Below are 16,891 nucleotides of genomic sequence, written 5' to 3' on the forward strand. Positions count from 1 at the left end.
GTGGTATGCACCTGTAGTCCCAGCTACTCAGGAGGCTGAGACAGGAGAATTGCTTGAAACTGGGAGGTAGAGGTTGCAGTAAGCCAAGATCATGCCACTGCACTCCAGCCTGGGCGACAGCGTGAGACTGCATCTCAAAAAAAAAAAAAAAAAAAAAAAAAAAAAAAAAGAGAAGGAAATCTATGATGTGTTCTTGAGTAAAAGAGCAAGCCAACAACTTCTTGGGAATATATAGTCTTTTTAAGCATACATGGCACATTTACAACACTGATCTCACACTAGGCCAACAACCAAGTTTCAACACATTTTGAAGGATGGAAACCATATGGGTCATTTTCTCTGACCACAAAGTAATTAAGCTAGAAAAGAAAAATGGTAACTAGAAAAATCTCATGTTTGGAAGGTAGGAAATACACTTTTAAGTAACCCATGGGTCACACATCCTCTCACTTAATCCTTCTAACTATTCATAATGCAGACCCTCATTTTAGAAAAGCAAGAGCTGAGATACCATTTGCTCAAATTTACCCAGTTAGTGGTGGGGCCAGGACTCAAGACCAGGCTCCATAACTCTAGAGCCCAGGGCTTTAATGATATCCTTCTTACGATATGTCTCATGGGAATTCCCAGATCCTCCCCCACAGCCTCAAAGACCTGCTGTTTCACCTCTTAGAAAGGCCAGCTGTTGAGAGGTGGAGACGTAGGCCCAGCTTGCTCTTGTGGCCCTGACCATGGGCCATTGTGTAGAGATGCATTTCCTTTTTGCTCTTGCCTACTTGGACTGAGGCAAGAAGTCTTGAGTAGTGGAGAGGGGGGTTTCAGTTTGATGCCCCCAAACAGCTTTGAACTGGATCCCTAAGACAACTTCCTTCCTTTTAAAGTTTTTTTCCCACATGGGTCCAAGTGGTAAGTGAACACAGAAGAAAGACAGAAGGAAGCCAATTCCAGATGGCTCTCCATCTTGCTCTAATGCAGATTAAACAGAAAATTCCAACATAACATTAGGCAAACATGAGTATTAATATCATTCACATTATAAATGGAACAGAATGGAAATTCAGTCTGTATCTGACTTAAATTTGGGGCAAGGGCCTCAGAGCCAGAAAACAGACAATAAAAGCACCCTGATTCTGAGCAAGTTGGAGGTCCGTAATATTTGAGGTAAGAAACACAGCTAAGGCATTCCTAGGCCTCTCTGGGAGTGGCCTTCTGAGTTTTTAAATTTTATCTCTCTCTCTCTCTTTCTTTTTAAGATGGAGTCTTGCTCTGTCACCCAGGCTGGAGTGCAGTGGCATGATCTTGACTCACTGCAACCTCTACCTCCTGGGTTCAAGCAATTCTCCTGCTTCAGCCTCCTGAGTAGCTAGGACTACAGGCATGTGCCACCACGCCTGGCTAAATTTTTGTATATTTAGTAGAGATGGGGTTTTGCCATGTTGGCCAGGCTGGCCTTGACCTCCTGGCCTTAAGTGATCCATCTGCCTTAGCCTCCCAAAGTACTGGGATTACAGGTGTGAGCCACCATGCCCGGCCTTCAGTTTATTTTTAAGATGGGGTCTTGCTCCACTGCCCAGGCTGTAGCTGAGTTTTAACTGACCAAACTACTTCCCTGTTGTGGCAAGGGCCTGTGAAAATGGCCATTTAACACTGTTGTTCTGTCATCTTCCCTTCTCAACCTGCTTGTGTTGCTTCCTATTAAGGTACATTTTTAGCAAAATGCCCAAAGACATCCAGAGCTTCTGAGGTACCTCTTTGTACCTCAGTTTCTGTCCCTGTGCTGTGAGAGCCATGCTGCCTGTCCCTCTGTGGGCTCACAAATACTACTGTAAGTATAAGTAGTACTATGTTTCATGCAATGAGAAGACTTGGAAATAAATAGAAAGTGTGATCACAGCCCATACCCTAGAAATTTACCTAAAGTGCTCAGACTTCACCAAGTGGCCCTGGGGAAGGAGAAGGCTAACAGGTAGGAAGAGATAGTGTTGGGTTGGGCTAGAGTTCCTGGCGGTAAGAATTTTCACTCCATCCTTTGGCTTCATCTCTTCCACTGAAGCAGCACCGGCCATGGGTGAGGGAATGCGCTCGCTGGGCTAAGTCTTTACATCCAGACCTCACAGTGCCCAGCTCAGGGCTTGGGTTTCCCCCAGTCCCACTCTACTGCTTATTCCCCACTCCATCAGGACTAAGGCCCCAGAAAGTCTGTTGGTCAATCAGTAAGTGATCTCAGTCCCAAAGTGATTTTAAGATCAAGTCTAAGATCAAAGTACCCAGTTATCCAAATAGCAGTGTGATTACACCTTTCAAGCTGTGAAAAGGGTCATGTTGACCACCTCCTGATAGGAGCTCATGGGTGCCCCTGGGTAGCTCCCAAATGGAAACTTGGTTCAAGTGACCTTTACAAATGGCCAGTTGTGCCTACAGGCTGGACAGATGGTGGGGGGCCCCAGGGGTGAGCGACGGTCCAATGCCTTCAATAAGGTTGTTCCATTGATCATAGTCTTCTTTCAGGTCTGAATGGGAAAAAAACAAGGTTAGGCAAATCATTGTGAGGTATAGTCAAAGAGAAGCTGTCAAAGATTGAGGGGGTCATCCTAGAGACAGGAGCGCCTGGGATACCAAAAGGACTGGTTATGGTGGGGTTGTATGGTGGTGGCGGTAATGATAATTATGATTTATTCAGTGCTTTTATAAATAACTTATGTAATCCATAACAATTCAATAACAATAGTAATAACAGAGGGTAACATTTATTGATGGATTCATTCTAGGGGTTGTACTAAATGCTTTACATTCATGGTTTCATTTAATTTTCACCATATCCCTATGAGCTAAGAATTACTACTAGTCTTATTATATTTTTCAGGACATGAGGCTCAGGGAAGCTACCTGATTTGCCTAAGGTCATTACAGCTGTTAAATGGTAGAGACAGAATTCAAACCCAGGTCAGAAAGTCAGAGAAGGCTGGGCATGGTGGCTTATGCCTGTAACCCTTGTGCTTTGGGAGGCTGAGGCAGGAGGATCACTTGAGGCTAGGAGTTCCTAGACCAGCCTGGGCCACATAGCGAGACCTCAACTCTATAAAAAAATAAAGAAATTAGCTCGGTATGGTTGTGTGCGCCTGAGGTTCTAGTTACTCAGGAAGCCAAGATGGGAGGATTGCTTGACGCAAGGAGTTGGAGGCAGCAGTGAGGTGTAATAATGCCACTGCACTCCATCCTGGGCAACAGTGAGACCCTTTTTCAAAAAAAAAAGAAAGGCAGAGAAAATCAAAAGTCTAGTTCCAGGATCAAGGAGGCTACTAGGCAAAAAGTAGTCCCTGACAGCCCAGTCTGTGGGTGCAAATCCAGGGCCACTTCAGTGAAGGGTAAGAGCAACAGGACAGCAATATCATGGAGCAGCAGAACCCTGGGAATGACTCGAGAGGGGGCTCCGAGCTCACAGCTGGTAGGATTAACTACATGACAAGAACAGGCACAAAGAGTGAAAGCCCTCGGGCTGAGGAAACAGGGGAGACTGAGCAGGTGTCCTTCCTCAAAACAAACAGACTCTGGGGCAGAAGGCAGGGACCACTCTCATGCAGCTTTAGATCCCCAGTGCCCTGCCAGGAACCTGGCACAGAATAGGCCCTTGACATATAAGTGCTACATAGTCATTAATTCAAAAAACAATGAGCACATCCACTATGTGCCACACTCTGTTCTTGGAGCCAAAAATATAGCCACAAACAAAACAGATGGCAACTGCTCTTCTCACAGAGCTCATCATCTAGTGGGCAGAGACAAATAATACACATAGTAAATTACACAGGATGTAAAAAGGGAAGAGGTGCCCGCCGAGGAAAGCACTGATGGTGGCTGGATGTTGAGTTCGTGAAGGGAGGAAGAAAGGGCCCAATGTTTTAAAAAGGGTGGTCAGGGTGGGCCTCACTGAGAAGGTGAGATTTGAGGCAAGGCTTGAAGGTAGTAGGAGTATACCATGAGACTACCTGGGAGGAATGTTCCAGGGAGAGGGAGCAGCAGTGCAAAGTCCCTGAAGCAGCAGCATTCCTGGAGCGTTTGAGACTCATGTGGTGAGAGTGAAGTGAATCAAGGGAAGAACAGCAGAGGAGGATGCCAGGAGGGACTGGAGGCCACGTTCCATAGACCTGGCAGGATAATGGAGTCTGGATTTGACTCTTGGAGAGACTAGGAGCCACTGGAGAATTCGGAGCAGAAGAGTGAGAAGGTCTCACTAAATTCCTTAAGGGCTCACTGTGTCTGCTCTATGAAGGAAAGACGCTTCAGTGCTTGCTTTGGCAGCACACACACTAAAACTGGAACAATACAGGGATGAGCACGGCCCTTGCACAAGGATGACATGCAAATTCCTTAAGCATTCCATATTTTTAAAGAGAAATAAATAAATACCATGATTTAAGGAAGCCAAAATAATAATTAAATAAAGAAATAAGGCTGGGCACAGTGGCTAACACTTGTAATCCCAGCACTTTGGGAGGCCGAGGTGGGTGGATCATGAGGTCAGGAGTTCGAGACCAGCCTGACCAACATGTAGAAACCCTGTCGCTACTAAAAATACAAAATTAGCTGGGCGTGGTGGCACGTGCCTGTAATCTCAGCTACTCAGGAGGCTGAGGCAGGAGAATTGCTTGAACTCGGGAGGCAGAGGTTGCAGTAAGCTGAGATTGCGCCACCGCACTCCAGCCTGGATGACAGTGTGAGATTCCATCTCAAAATAATAATAATAATAAATATATACATACATACATTAAAAAAAATGACTCAAGTAAAGTTTCAGGACACAAAATTGGTATACAAAAATCAGTGGTGGTGATTTTTCTGGGTGCACTGGCTCATACCTGTAACCCCAGCACTTTGGGAGGCTAAGGCAGGAGGATCGCCTGAGCCCAGGAGTTTGAGACCAGCCCAGGCAATAAAGTGAGACAAAGAAACAAACAAAAATATCAGTGGCATTTCTATACACCAATAACAAGTTGAGAACCCAATCGTAAACTCAATCCCATTTATAATATGGCTACCAAAAAAATCTCAAAACAAAACCTAGGAATACATTTAACCAAGGAGGTAAAAGATCTCTACAAAGAGAGCTACAAAATACTGATGAAAGAAATTGTAGATGACACAAACAAATGGAAAAAACATCCCACACTCATGGAATGGAAGAATCAATGTTTTAAAAATGACCATAATGCTCAAAGCAATTTACAGATTCAATGGAATTCCTATCAAACTACCAACGTCATTTTTTACAGAATTAGAAAAAAAGTCCTCAAATTCATATGGAACCAAAAAAGAGCCTGAATAGTCAAAGCAATCCTAAGCAAAAAGAACAAAGCAGGAGGCATCACATTACCCAACTTCAAATTATATTACAAGGTTATAATAACCAAAACAGCATGGTACTGGTATAAACACAGAAAAATAGATCAATGAAACAGAATAGAGAACCCAGAAATAAAGTCCACATACCTACAACCAACTGATCTTTGTCAAAATCAACAAAAATATATATATGGAGAAAAGATGTCCTGTTCAATAAATGGTGTTGGAAAAATTGGACAGCCATATGAAGAAGAATGAAACAGGACCCATATCTCTCAGCATATGTAAAAATTAACTCAAGATGGATTAAAGATTAAGCATAAGACTTGAAACTAGGGCCAAGCATGGTGGCTTACGCCTGTAATCCAAGCACTTTGGAGGCCAAGGCGGGTGGATCACCTGAGGTCGGGAGTTCAAGACCAGCCTGACCAACATGGTGAAATCCTGTCTTAAAAAAAAAAAAAAAAAAAAAAAAAAAAAAAAAAAAAAAAAAAAAAAAAAAAAAGACTTGAAACTATAAAAATCCTAGAAGAAAACCTAAGAAAAACTCTTCTGGACATTAGCTTAGGCAAAGAATTTGTCCTTAAAAACAAATGCAATAACAACAAAAAATAGACAAATGAGACTCAAACTAAAAAGCTTCTGCACCACAAAAGAAACAATCAACAGAGTAAATAGACAACCTACAGAATGGAAGAAAATATTTCCAAACCACATATCCAACAAAGGGCTAATATCCAGAATCTATAAGGAAAGGCTGGGCACAGTGGCTCATGCCTGTAATCCCAGCAATTTGTGAGGCCGAGGGTGGTGAATCACTTGAGGTCAGGAGTTTGAGACCAGTCTGGCTAACATGTGAAACTCTGTCTCTACTAAAAACACAAAAAATTAGCCAGATGTGGTGGCACATGCCTGTAATTCCAGCTACTCAGGAAGCTGAGGTAGGAGAATTGCTTGAACCTGGGGGATGGAGGTCACAGTGAGTTGAGATCACACCACTTCATTCCAGCCTGGGCAACAGAGCAAGACTCCATCTCAACAACAACAACAAAATAATAATCTACAAGGAACTCAAACAACTCAAGAAGGAAAAAATACACAATTCCATTAAAAAGTAGGCATTCTGCAAAAACAGGACTCAAAAAAAGAAAAAAGTGGGCAAAGGACATGAACAGATATTTTTTCGAAAGAAGACATACAAGTGTCCCACGAACATATATATAAAAAAGCTCAACTTCACTAATCATCAGAGAAATGCAAATTAAAATCACAATGAGATAGTATCTTATACTAGTCAGAATGGCCATTATTAAAAAGTCCAGAAACAATAAATGTCGTTGAGGGTGCAGAGAAAAGGGAACACTTATGCATTGTTGGTAGAAATGTAAATTAGCACAACCTCCATGGAAAATGGTATGGAGATCCCTCAAAGAACTAAAAATAGAACTACCATTTGATCCAGCAATCCCACTACTGGGTATCTACCCAGAGGGAAACAAATCATTACACCAAAAAGACACCTACACTTGTGTGTTTATCACAGCACTAGTCACACAGCAAAGATAGGAATCAACCTAAGTGCCCATCAACAGAAGATCTGATAGAGAAAATCTGGTGTGAAGACATATCATGGGATACTACTCAGTTATAAACAAAGAAGGAAATCAAGTTTTACAGAATCGCAGGCCATTATCCTAGGTGAAATAAGTCAGAAACAGAAAGTCAGATACTGAATGTTGTCACTTATAAGTGGGAGCTAAACGATGGGTACACGAGGACATACAGGGTAGAAAAACAAGACACTAGAGACTCCAAAAGGTGGGAGGGTACAAGCGGGGTGAGGGCTGAAAAATTACCTACTGAGTACAATGTTCACTATTCCGGTGATGGGTACACTAAAAGCCCTGATTTCACCACGTGCAATATATCCATGCAAGAAAATTGCACTTCTACCCTCTAAATCTATACAAAGAGAAAAAAGAACAATAAGACTGTGAGGTGGAGGGACTGGCAAGGGTGACAGTGAGGAGACCCGTTAGGAAACCACTGCACTAATTTGGATGAGAGATGATTTGGACAGGATGGTGCTGTGGGGTGGTGACAAGTGATTTGATACCATGCGTAGTTTGAAGGTAGAGCCAATAGGATTGTGTGAGGGACTGGATGGGAGGCACGAGAGAAGAGATAAGGATGAAGACTTTGACCTGAGTAACTAGAAGGATGGAACTATGATTAACTAATAGGGGAAAGAGTGCAGGTGAAGTTGGTTTTGTTTGTTGCGTCTATTAGATGACCAAGTAGAGATGTGGAGCAGTGACAGAGGAAGTTGCCAGCAAGGAGGTAACACGTAAAGCCACGAGAAGAAGTCCAGACACTGGGCCCTACAAGCAGCAAAGTAGATGGAAGAGGACCAAACATGGAGATAGGAGAAAGTCCATAGTGCAGATCTCAGAAGTGAAGACAGGAGTTTCCCAGAGGAGGGGGCCATCAACTCCATCAGAAGCTGCAGAGACTTCCAGAAGATGGGAAATGAGAACTATTGGAGTTAGCATTGTGAAGGTCACTGGGGACCCTGACAATAGCAGTTCTGATGAAGTACTGTGATACAAAAGCGTGGAGTGGGTTAAGAGGGAATGGGGAGAGAAATTAGAAAAATCGAGGGCAGACATTCTTTTGAGTTTTGCTGTGATGGGGAACAGGAGATGGGTGGCAACTGCAGGGGATATTGAAATAAAGAGAAAATTTCTTTTTTCTACAAGAAACTTCAGCATTGAACCAGTAGAGAGGGAAAAATTGATGATCTAAAGTAAAGAGGGGCTGGGTGCGGTGGCTCACGCCTGTAATCCCAGCACTTTGGGTGGCTGAGGTAGACAGATGACTTGAGGTCAAGAGTTTGAGTCCAGCCTGGCCAACATGGCAGCCACTGCATTCCAGCCTGGGTGACAGAGCAAGACTCTGTCTCAAAAATAAATATATACATACATAAAATAAAAAGAGAAAAAATCACTGGCACAGTCATGTTGAGCAGGCAAAAGAGGATGGAATCTCGTGTTGGGGGTTGGCCTTAATTAGGCAATTGAGGCAGGAACTCTAGAAACTGCAGGGAAAGCTGATTCTACACAGGAAGGTGGGGAGAGGTGGTTTTGGGAGTCTGAGGAAAGCTGGTTGCTTCCATTTTCTCAGTGAAGTGGGAGGTAAAGTTAGCCGAGAGAGACAGGATAAAGGAAGAGGTGTGAGAGGTTTGAAGAGAAAGAAGATGTGAAATAGTCTTCCAGGAGAGTGGGAGAGGAGGTGGAGCCAGGAGCTGCATGTAGTTAATATGAAGGAAGCACCAGTCTTCATAGATCATATCACCAGAGCAGCCAAACAAGGGCTCTCAGAAGTATTTTTTTCCAGAGTGAGAAGTTCAGCTGAGCCACTTACAGCCTATTTTAGTTTCCCATGTGACAATGTACTGTGTGGCTACTAAAAGCTTTTCTCTCTTTGCAAACCTAATTAGCCCGAGCCCAGACCCTTGGCCCTGTTCTTTTCTTTAGAGACAGGGTCTTGCTGTGTTACCCAGGGTGGAGTGCAATGGCGCAATCACAGCTCACTGCAGCTTCAACCTCCTGGGCTCAAGCAATCCTCCTGACTCAGCCTCCCAAAGTGCTGGGATTACAGATATGAGCCACAGGGCCTGGCTGACTTTTTCGACCTGTCTTATCTCTCTCTCTCTCTCTCTTTTTTTTTTTTTTTTTGAGAGGGAGTTTCGCTCTCGTTGCCCAGGCAGAAGTGCAATGGCGCAATCTCAGCTCACTGAAACGTCCACCTCCGGGGTTCAAGCAATTTTCCTGCCTCAGCCTCCCAAGGAGCAGGGATTACGGGAATGCACCACCATGCCTGGCTAATTTTATATTTTTACTAGAAACAGGGTTTCTCCATGTTGGTCAGGGTGGTCTCAAACTCCCAAGCTCAGGCGATCTACCCTCCTCCCAAAGTGCTGGGATTACAAGCTGGCCCAGACTGTCTTATCTCATCACCTGGATTACTTACTGCAAGAACCTCCTACCAAAGCTCCCTGCCTCTCACCTTGACCCATCCTATACAATGCACCAGACTGTGAGCACAAGTCTAATCATGACAGTCACCTGCTCAGAACCCAACAGGGGCTCTTGATGGCCTGTGGAATAAAATTCAAACTCACTTCGGCAAATCCATGGGTTTCTACATCTGGCTTCTGCCCATTTCTCTATCTTTGTCTTTCCACAATTCACTCTCCTGAGCTCCAGATACACTAAACAATTTCCCAATCCCAACCAGGCCCGCTCAAGCATTTGTACCTTCTGTCCAAAAGACCCTCGCCCTTTCCTGCCTATGAACCCTCTGCTAAGATTAAAGGCAAGCACTGTGTAGTCCAGGAAGCCTCCATTCCTAGCTGTTCTTCCTCTCCTTCAAAGTTATGTGACTGTCTTCCGTGTGGACAGTCTAAAGACTGAGTGCTGGCCGGGTGTGGTGGCTCATGCCTGTAATTCCAGCACCCTGGGAGGCTGAGGCAGGCAGATCACCTGAGGTCAGGAGTTCTAGACCAGCCTGATCAACATAGAGAAACCCATCTCTACTAAAAATACAAAATACAAGATTAGCTGGGCATGGTGGTGCATGCCTATAATCCCAGCTACTCAGGAGACTGAGGCAGGAGAATCGCCTGAACCCAGGAGGCAGAGGTTGCAGTGCACTGAGATCACGCCACTGCACTCCAGCCTGGGCAACAAGAGTGAAACTCTCTCAAAAAAGACTGAACACCTACTGTGCTACTGTGGCCATGGAACTACCAGAGTCACCACCATCACAGTGCAGTGACTAAGAGCATGGGCCTTGGAACTGGTCAGCCTAGGATGCCTATTGGCTTTGCCACTTAATGACCAGATAACCTTGAACAAATTACTTAAATTTCCTATGCTTCAGTATCCTCCTCTGTAAAATGCGGTTAATAATAAAAGTATCTACTGGAAAGGGCTGTCTCTAGAATTATACACGATAAAGTGCGAGCAGAAGGCCTGGCATAAATTAAGTCCTCAACAATCTTTCCTTAGTCTAAGTCTCTCCTGCCTCCCATTTCCTTGTCTGCCGGTCTCAAACAATCAGTATCTTAGCTCAACAGGTACTGCTTTTAAAGGGAGCCCAATTGTGCCATGGTGGGCTTCCTATCATCTTTAATCTTAAGCTTTTACAATGACATAGTGCCTATGAGGAAACAGGGAAAGGGGGCTGAGGGAGGACCAGGCAGTCAGGCACCATTCAAGTCTCAAGACATGGGTTCATTCGCTGCTTGCCAGGTGATAAGAATGATGCCCTAAGGTCTCCAGATGCAGGCTGGAATCATGGCTTATGATGTGCAAGATGAAATGATCAGGCAGAAATAGAGAAATGAAAATTTACTTCTGGGCTGGGCGTGGTAGCTCACTCCTGTAATCCCAGCACTTTGGGAGACCGAGGAGGACAGATCACCTGAGGTCAGGAGTTCGAGACCAGCCTGACCAACATGGAGAAAACCCATCTCTGCTAAAAATACAAAATTAGCTGGGCATGGTAGTGCATTTCTATAATCCCAGCTACTCGGGAGGCTGAGGCAGGAGAATCACTTGAACTCAGGAGGCGAGCTGTGAGCCTAGATCTCACCACTGCATTCCAGCCTGGGCAACAAGAGTGAAACTCTGTCGCAAAAAAAAAAAAAAAATGCAGACTCAATACAGGCTAAGTTTGTTGTGCACTTGTGAGAAATCTGTCCCTCTGCATTGATTGATTTAAAAGAAAAAAAAAAAAGAGAAATTTGAATTTACTCAGGTCATCCAACTAAAAGGCTAGTGTCCGGAGCACATAGGTGGCTAGGTGTGATGGCTCACACCTGTAATCCCAACACTTTGGGAGGTGAAGGCAGGTAGATCGCCTGAGGTCAGGAGTTTGAGACCAGCCTGGCCAACATGGCAAAACCCCATCTCTATTAAAAATATAAAAAAGTAGCTGGGCGTGGTGGCACATGCCTGTAGTCCCAGCGACTTAGGAGGCTGTGGCAGGAGAACTGCCAGAGTATTGCTTGAACCCAGGAGGTTGAGGTTGCAGTAAGCTGAGATCACACCACTGCACTCCAGCCTGAATGACAGAGTGAGACTCTGTCTCAAAAACAAAACAAAAAAACAGAGCACAGAGGTGACTGTCTAGCTGTCCCAAGCACTGGTCAGACCACACCTAACACATTATAGTCAAGTCACGGCACCACAGTTTATCTATTTATTTTATTTTTTGGAGACAGGGTATCATTCTGTTGCCCAGGCATGAGTGCAATAGCATGATCTTGGCTCACTGCAGTCTTGACCTCCTGGGCTCAAGTGATCCTTCCACCTCAGTCTCTCAAGTAGCTGGGACTATAGGCACATGCCCCTATACCTGGCTAATTTTATTTTATTTTTTTTTTGTGGAGATGGGGCCTCACTGTGTTGCCCAGGCTGGTCTCAAACCCCTGGCCTCAAGTGATACTCCTGTCTTAGCCTCCCAAAGTCACTGGGATTCCAGATGTGAGCTACCACGCCCGGCCAGGGCACCACACTTTAGAAGGGGCACCAAAAAACAGTGACTCAAAAGGAATGGATAACAAAAAGCAACATGGGGAACTGAATGGGGACAGGTGGAGGTACCACAAACATTTAGCTTAATAAACAGAAAACTCAGAGAGGACCAGCATAGTTTACTTCAAATATCTAGGGAACTGCCAAGTGCTGTCTGAGGCTTCTCTGGGTAGCTCTTGAGAAGTTAACCTGGGAAAATAGAGGGGGGTTACAAAGTAGGAGATCTTGCTCTTTTTTTTTTTTTTTTTTTTTGGGACGGAGTTTCGCTCTCCTTACCCAGACTGGAGTGCAATGGCGCGATCTCGGCTCACCGCAACCTCCACCTCCTGGGTTCAGGCAATTCTCCTGCCTCAGCTTCCTGCGTAGGTGGGATTACAGGCACGCGCCACCATGCCCAGCTAATGTTTTTGTATTTTTAGTAGAGACGGGGTTTCACCATGTTGACCAGGATGGTCTCGATCTGTTGACCTCGTGATCCACCCGCCTCGGCCTCCCAAAGTGCTGGGATTACAGGCTTGAGCCACCGCGCCCGGCCGGAGATCTTGCTCTTAATTAGAGTTAAGTCAAACCTTTGAAATTCAGGCAAGCCCAGCTCCTTTCTCATGGAAACTGCCCTGCACACAGCACCTGCTGAGGGATCAGAAAGGGACATCTGATGCAGAGGGCTCAGGGCCCAGCTGGGCCAGGGCTACAATGTTCTGGTGGGCAAAGAGGAGCTGATACAATCAAATTGCCTCTCTTGGGAATCTGTTCTACGAAATCAAAAAAATATGGCAGTGAGCAGTGGGAGCTGAAGATGAAAGGATGCCACAAACCTAGAGGCAACGGACTCTGAGTGGTTCAAGCCGAGTGAAGTTATGAGGAAGCAGAAACTGAATAAACAGCTGCTATCAGTGAGAGAAAAACCATAGACCAGAAAGAAAAAAAAAATGTATAATGGAACAAAGAAAATGAGATAATCATGAGAAGAAGACACAGAGAGACTGAAGCCATGAGACAGTCCTGCAAGCCCCCCTGATTTCTGTAACCGCGTTTCCCACCCAGTCCAAGTGCACACTCATAAACAAACTCCCCTTTTTTTTTCTCAAGTTTGTGAAACTTTAGTCATTGTAACCAATAAAGCTTAATAAGAGGATGTCTCCTCTGGGTGGAAGCTGGATCAGGGACCTCTGGAGGCCTTGCCCTTTAGCTGCTCTGTGACTGATGACATTAGTCATAGTCCTTCATGCTTTGTTTATTTAAAACACTTCCATAAATTTAGCCCGTTATCCTCATAAACTCCCCTAAAACGCAGATAAGGCGGGTAATGAGTTTGGGTAAGGAGAGAGGTGGTGGAGTAGAGGGAGGTGAATACTCCTTTTACAGTCAGGAAACCAAGGTTCAGAGAGGTTAAAGGACTAGGCCAAGGTCATTCTGCAAGTAAGAAAGTTAGGGTCTACCAACTTTCAGTTTAGTGTTTCTTCTTATTTATTTGTTTAATTATGTATTTATTTGGAGACAGGGTCTTGCTCTGTTGCTCAGGCTGGAGTTCAGTGGTACAATCACGGCTCACTGCAGCCTCGACCTCCTGGGCTTAACCAATCCTCCCACTGCAGCCACCACATCTGGTTAATTTTTTATTTTTTTTTGGTAGAGATGGAGTCTTATGTTGCTCAGGCTGGTCTTGAACTCCTGGCCTCAAGCCATCCTCCCACCTCAACCCCCGCAAAGTGCTGGGATTACAGGCATGAGCCACTGTGCCCAGCCTTGTTTTTCCCCATAATTCTATGTAAGTCTCTCCTTCACTCAGATTTTCCATTTGCCATAAATCTCCTTCCCAGATCCCAGACATATCAGAGATTTCACTGTGCTGCAGGGAAATCTAAGGGACCCCACAGCTGCCCCAAGAACTCCAGTTTTCTCCTTACCAAGGTGTTTCTGCAGGAAGGCCAACATGGCCCGCACCATAACCTCCTGCCCTTCATAGGGGTCCAGACTCCCACGGTTTTGAGTGGAGAAGAATCTACCAATCAAGTTGCCAGTTACAAAAGCAAAGTCAGTTTGACTCCGATGAACAGAACCACTAGAGGAAAAGAAAAATAACTGGTAGGGGTCTGGAGGCTAAGGCATATGTGTTAAGCACCTACTATGCGCAAGGTGTTTTTCATCCATTATCACACTTCATTTTCACAGCAACCTTGTAAGGGAAGCATTTTCCCCCTTGACAGAATCCAAGGAGAGAAATGATCTACTTAGGATCAGGTCACACAAGTAGTTGGGGATGGAGTTAGGACTTGAAGCCAGATGTGCCTGGCTTCAAAGGTAGCTCAGCCCCTAACTACAACGCCTGACAGTGCAGGGAAAAGGTTGAACTAGCTGGAGCAGGGACAGGAGCAAGAGGGTGGGGTCTGTGGCATGTGGCATTTCTGTTACTACAATCTATTAGTTACGGCTTTTGCCCGGTGAATTTCAAACATTCACAAAACAAATTAAGACCTTCTTTAGAACTGTACCACAGAGTGAAGAGGGAAAAGGAATTACTTGCCTTTATTTAAATAATCAGAAAAGTAAGAGTGAGTGCTTTGTAAGAGGGGGTTTCTGGGTTAGAACTTCAGTCCTTTGACACTAAATACATTTAGTGAAATCGTCACTGGGTTAATTTTGGGCTAAATTATTCATAACTAAATTTACCAGTCAATTCAGTGAGAGAAAGCGAATTCAAATGCTGAAGTATTTGTCTGATATCACAGAAAGACTAACTTTAAAAAATGCATTAGTTAAGGCACACAAAAAGATACATATATATAACATGGGATACTTGAGTATCCAGCACTCAGTTGAATAAGTGACACGTTGCCAGGAGTTAAGTCCCCTGTGTGTATCCCTTCCCAACTGGCCTTACCTCCCTTCCCTCCTGGTCACAGTTATCTTGAATCTGACCTGGGGAAGCATTCAGGGAGTGTCTACTGCCATGAAACCAAACTGAAGGAGGAGGGGTGGCAAGGCAGCCAGGACCAAGATGAACAAGTGAAGAAGCCACTGGCAATGCTGCTGACCCCAGTGCTCAAAGGCTCTGGATTTGGCATTTCAACTACCCAAGTGACTCCAAAGGTCCATGGCATGTAGTCACTTGTCATTTGCCGAAACAAGACCCGGATCCCGGAAGCCTGTGTGCCACTGGGCTCGATTGCAGGGTAGGAGCAGTCCGTGAGATCTCAGCCCGACATCTGCAGCTCAATATCACCTCCCACATGTGGAACATTTCTTAAAGTCACTAGAATGATTTTTTCCCTGTGAAAAATGGCTCCCAAAAGGAAACCAACTGATAGTGCTGATGATAAGTGAAGAAAATATGGCTTCTCTTGACCAGAATATAGATGGTTTATAGAAGACAACATATGTTACAGTGATCTGTGATTTTAGTGTTCACAAAGGTGTCTAAAATGTGTCTGGTGAATATCAAAGGTCTACCTATTCACATTCTTCAAAAGACAAAATAAAATTCCCTTAATGAGGCTAGCAATCTCTGGAACTCACCCAGACCCATACCACTTCCTTTCCAACACACAATCCCATAATGCCCCCTTTCAGAAAGCACTAGGTAAATCCTGTCATAAAGTCAGATAAACTATGGAAGAAATCACTGTAGATGGAGCTTAGCGGAGAAGAGAGGCAGACAGAAAATTCTGAAAGAATTTAGACATTGAAATTCAGGAAGTATTCAGGTATTCTACTAATGGGTAGAAAGTTCTAAGTAATCCAGAAGTTAAGGGCGCCATAGAAAGTGGTGAATGGCAAGGGCACTGGGATCATGACCTTGTGGTTTACTCACAGAACGGTTATGATCCTAGATTGTTCATGCTGGGCACAAATCTTCTTCATCAAATTGACACTCTCCATTGTCTGGAATTTCTCAGCATTAATAAAGAACACAGGGCCCCGGGCCTTGGAGTAAAAGTCACGTTCAAGAGGAAACATCCAAGCATCCAGAGCCACCGCACACCTGGAATAGGACCAGACATCTGGAATTGCCATGCGGAATCTCAGGCAAGAATAGTTAGGGTGGTGGGGGGAAGGGTGGAGTTCCTCCCTTTGTTGGGTAAAGGCTCAGAAAGCCAGGAAGGGGGTACCAGGGCCCACAGCCTTCAGTTAGGATCTTATATAGGAATCACTTTCACTTTTCGCCCAAGATCCTTCTAGATTTCAAACCCTCTGAAGGCAAGGATCAGATCTCCTTCTTCTCCTGGATCTACTCTCGGGTGACTGACCTGAGTTCCACAGAATGGCACTTCACTCATTTAATTATTCATTCATTCAACATTAATTGAGTGCCTACTATGTGCTTTGGATACAGACATAAGTGAGGGTTATTGCTCTCAAAGAGCTCCCAGTCCAGCAGGGAAGACAGAACAGACAACGTGACAAAACAATATAGCTTAGGGCCCTGATTGCACAAGGTGCTATGTGAGGTTAGGAAAAGCCTCCTTGGTGCCAACAGTAAAATCATGTCACCAAGGGCAATATTATGGCATTAAGATTTAGCCATTTCCCTCCTCGGACCCCTAAAATGCTCCTCCATTCCTCTCCATCTCAATAGGGGACAATCGTCTTCCACTCACATTATCAATAGATACACAAATGAAAAACCTTGGTTTGGTCATGGTGGCTCATCCCTATAATCCCAGCACTTGGGGAGGCTGAGGCAGGAGGATCACTTGAGCCCAGGAGTTCAAGACCAGCCTGGGCAACATAGTAAGACATTATCTCTAACAAAAAAAAAAAACATTTTTTTTTTTTTTAATTAGCAGGCTGTGGTAGCATGTACCTGTAGTTCCTGTAGCTATTTGAAAGGTTGAGGTAGGAGGATCACGTGAGCCCAGGAGGTTGAGGCTGCAGTGAGCTGATTGCACCACTGCACTCTAGCATGGGCAAGAGTAAGATCTCTGTTGTTCCTTTTTTTTGGCTTCTTT

The 16,891-nt window shown here is 44.6% G+C and overlaps 1 protein-coding gene and 1 non-coding gene across 8 annotated transcripts in view; one reads left to right on the plus strand and one right to left on the minus strand.

Annotated features, from left to right (window-relative positions):
* Positions 1-221: 221 nt before the first annotated feature.
* The window catches only part of PAFAH2 (platelet activating factor acetylhydrolase 2), a 42,596-nt gene continuing 25,926 nt past the window's right edge, over positions 222-16,891 (minus strand). For 2 of the 7 annotated variants that reach the window (XM_037740675.1, XM_017534632.2), the window contains exons 9-11: positions 15,754-15,924; positions 13,850-14,004; positions 226-2,510 (exon numbers count right to left, since the gene is read on the minus strand). In XM_037740675.1, coding sequence (XP_037596603.1) covers positions 2,416-2,510; positions 13,850-14,004; positions 15,754-15,924 — 421 coding nt within the window. In that variant the 3' untranslated portion in view covers positions 226-2,415. Of the gene's footprint in view, positions 2,511-4,225; positions 4,263-12,511; positions 12,573-13,849; positions 14,005-15,753; positions 15,925-16,891 lie in introns of those variants that run through there. The other 5 variants (XM_017534634.2, XM_037740676.1, XM_017534635.2 and 2 more) reach the window with 5 other exon arrangements.
* Positions 4,284-4,387, plus strand: LOC119472152. Its single transcript, XR_005201265.1, has one exon. It is a non-coding gene; the product is annotated as a U6 spliceosomal RNA (small nuclear RNA).

Source organism: Cebus imitator, unplaced genomic scaffold, assembly GCF_001604975.1.
Source record: "Cebus imitator isolate Cc_AM_T3 unplaced genomic scaffold, Cebus_imitator-1.0 Scaffold87, whole genome shotgun sequence".
Taxonomy (NCBI): Eukaryota; Metazoa; Chordata; class Mammalia; order Primates; family Cebidae; genus Cebus; species Cebus imitator.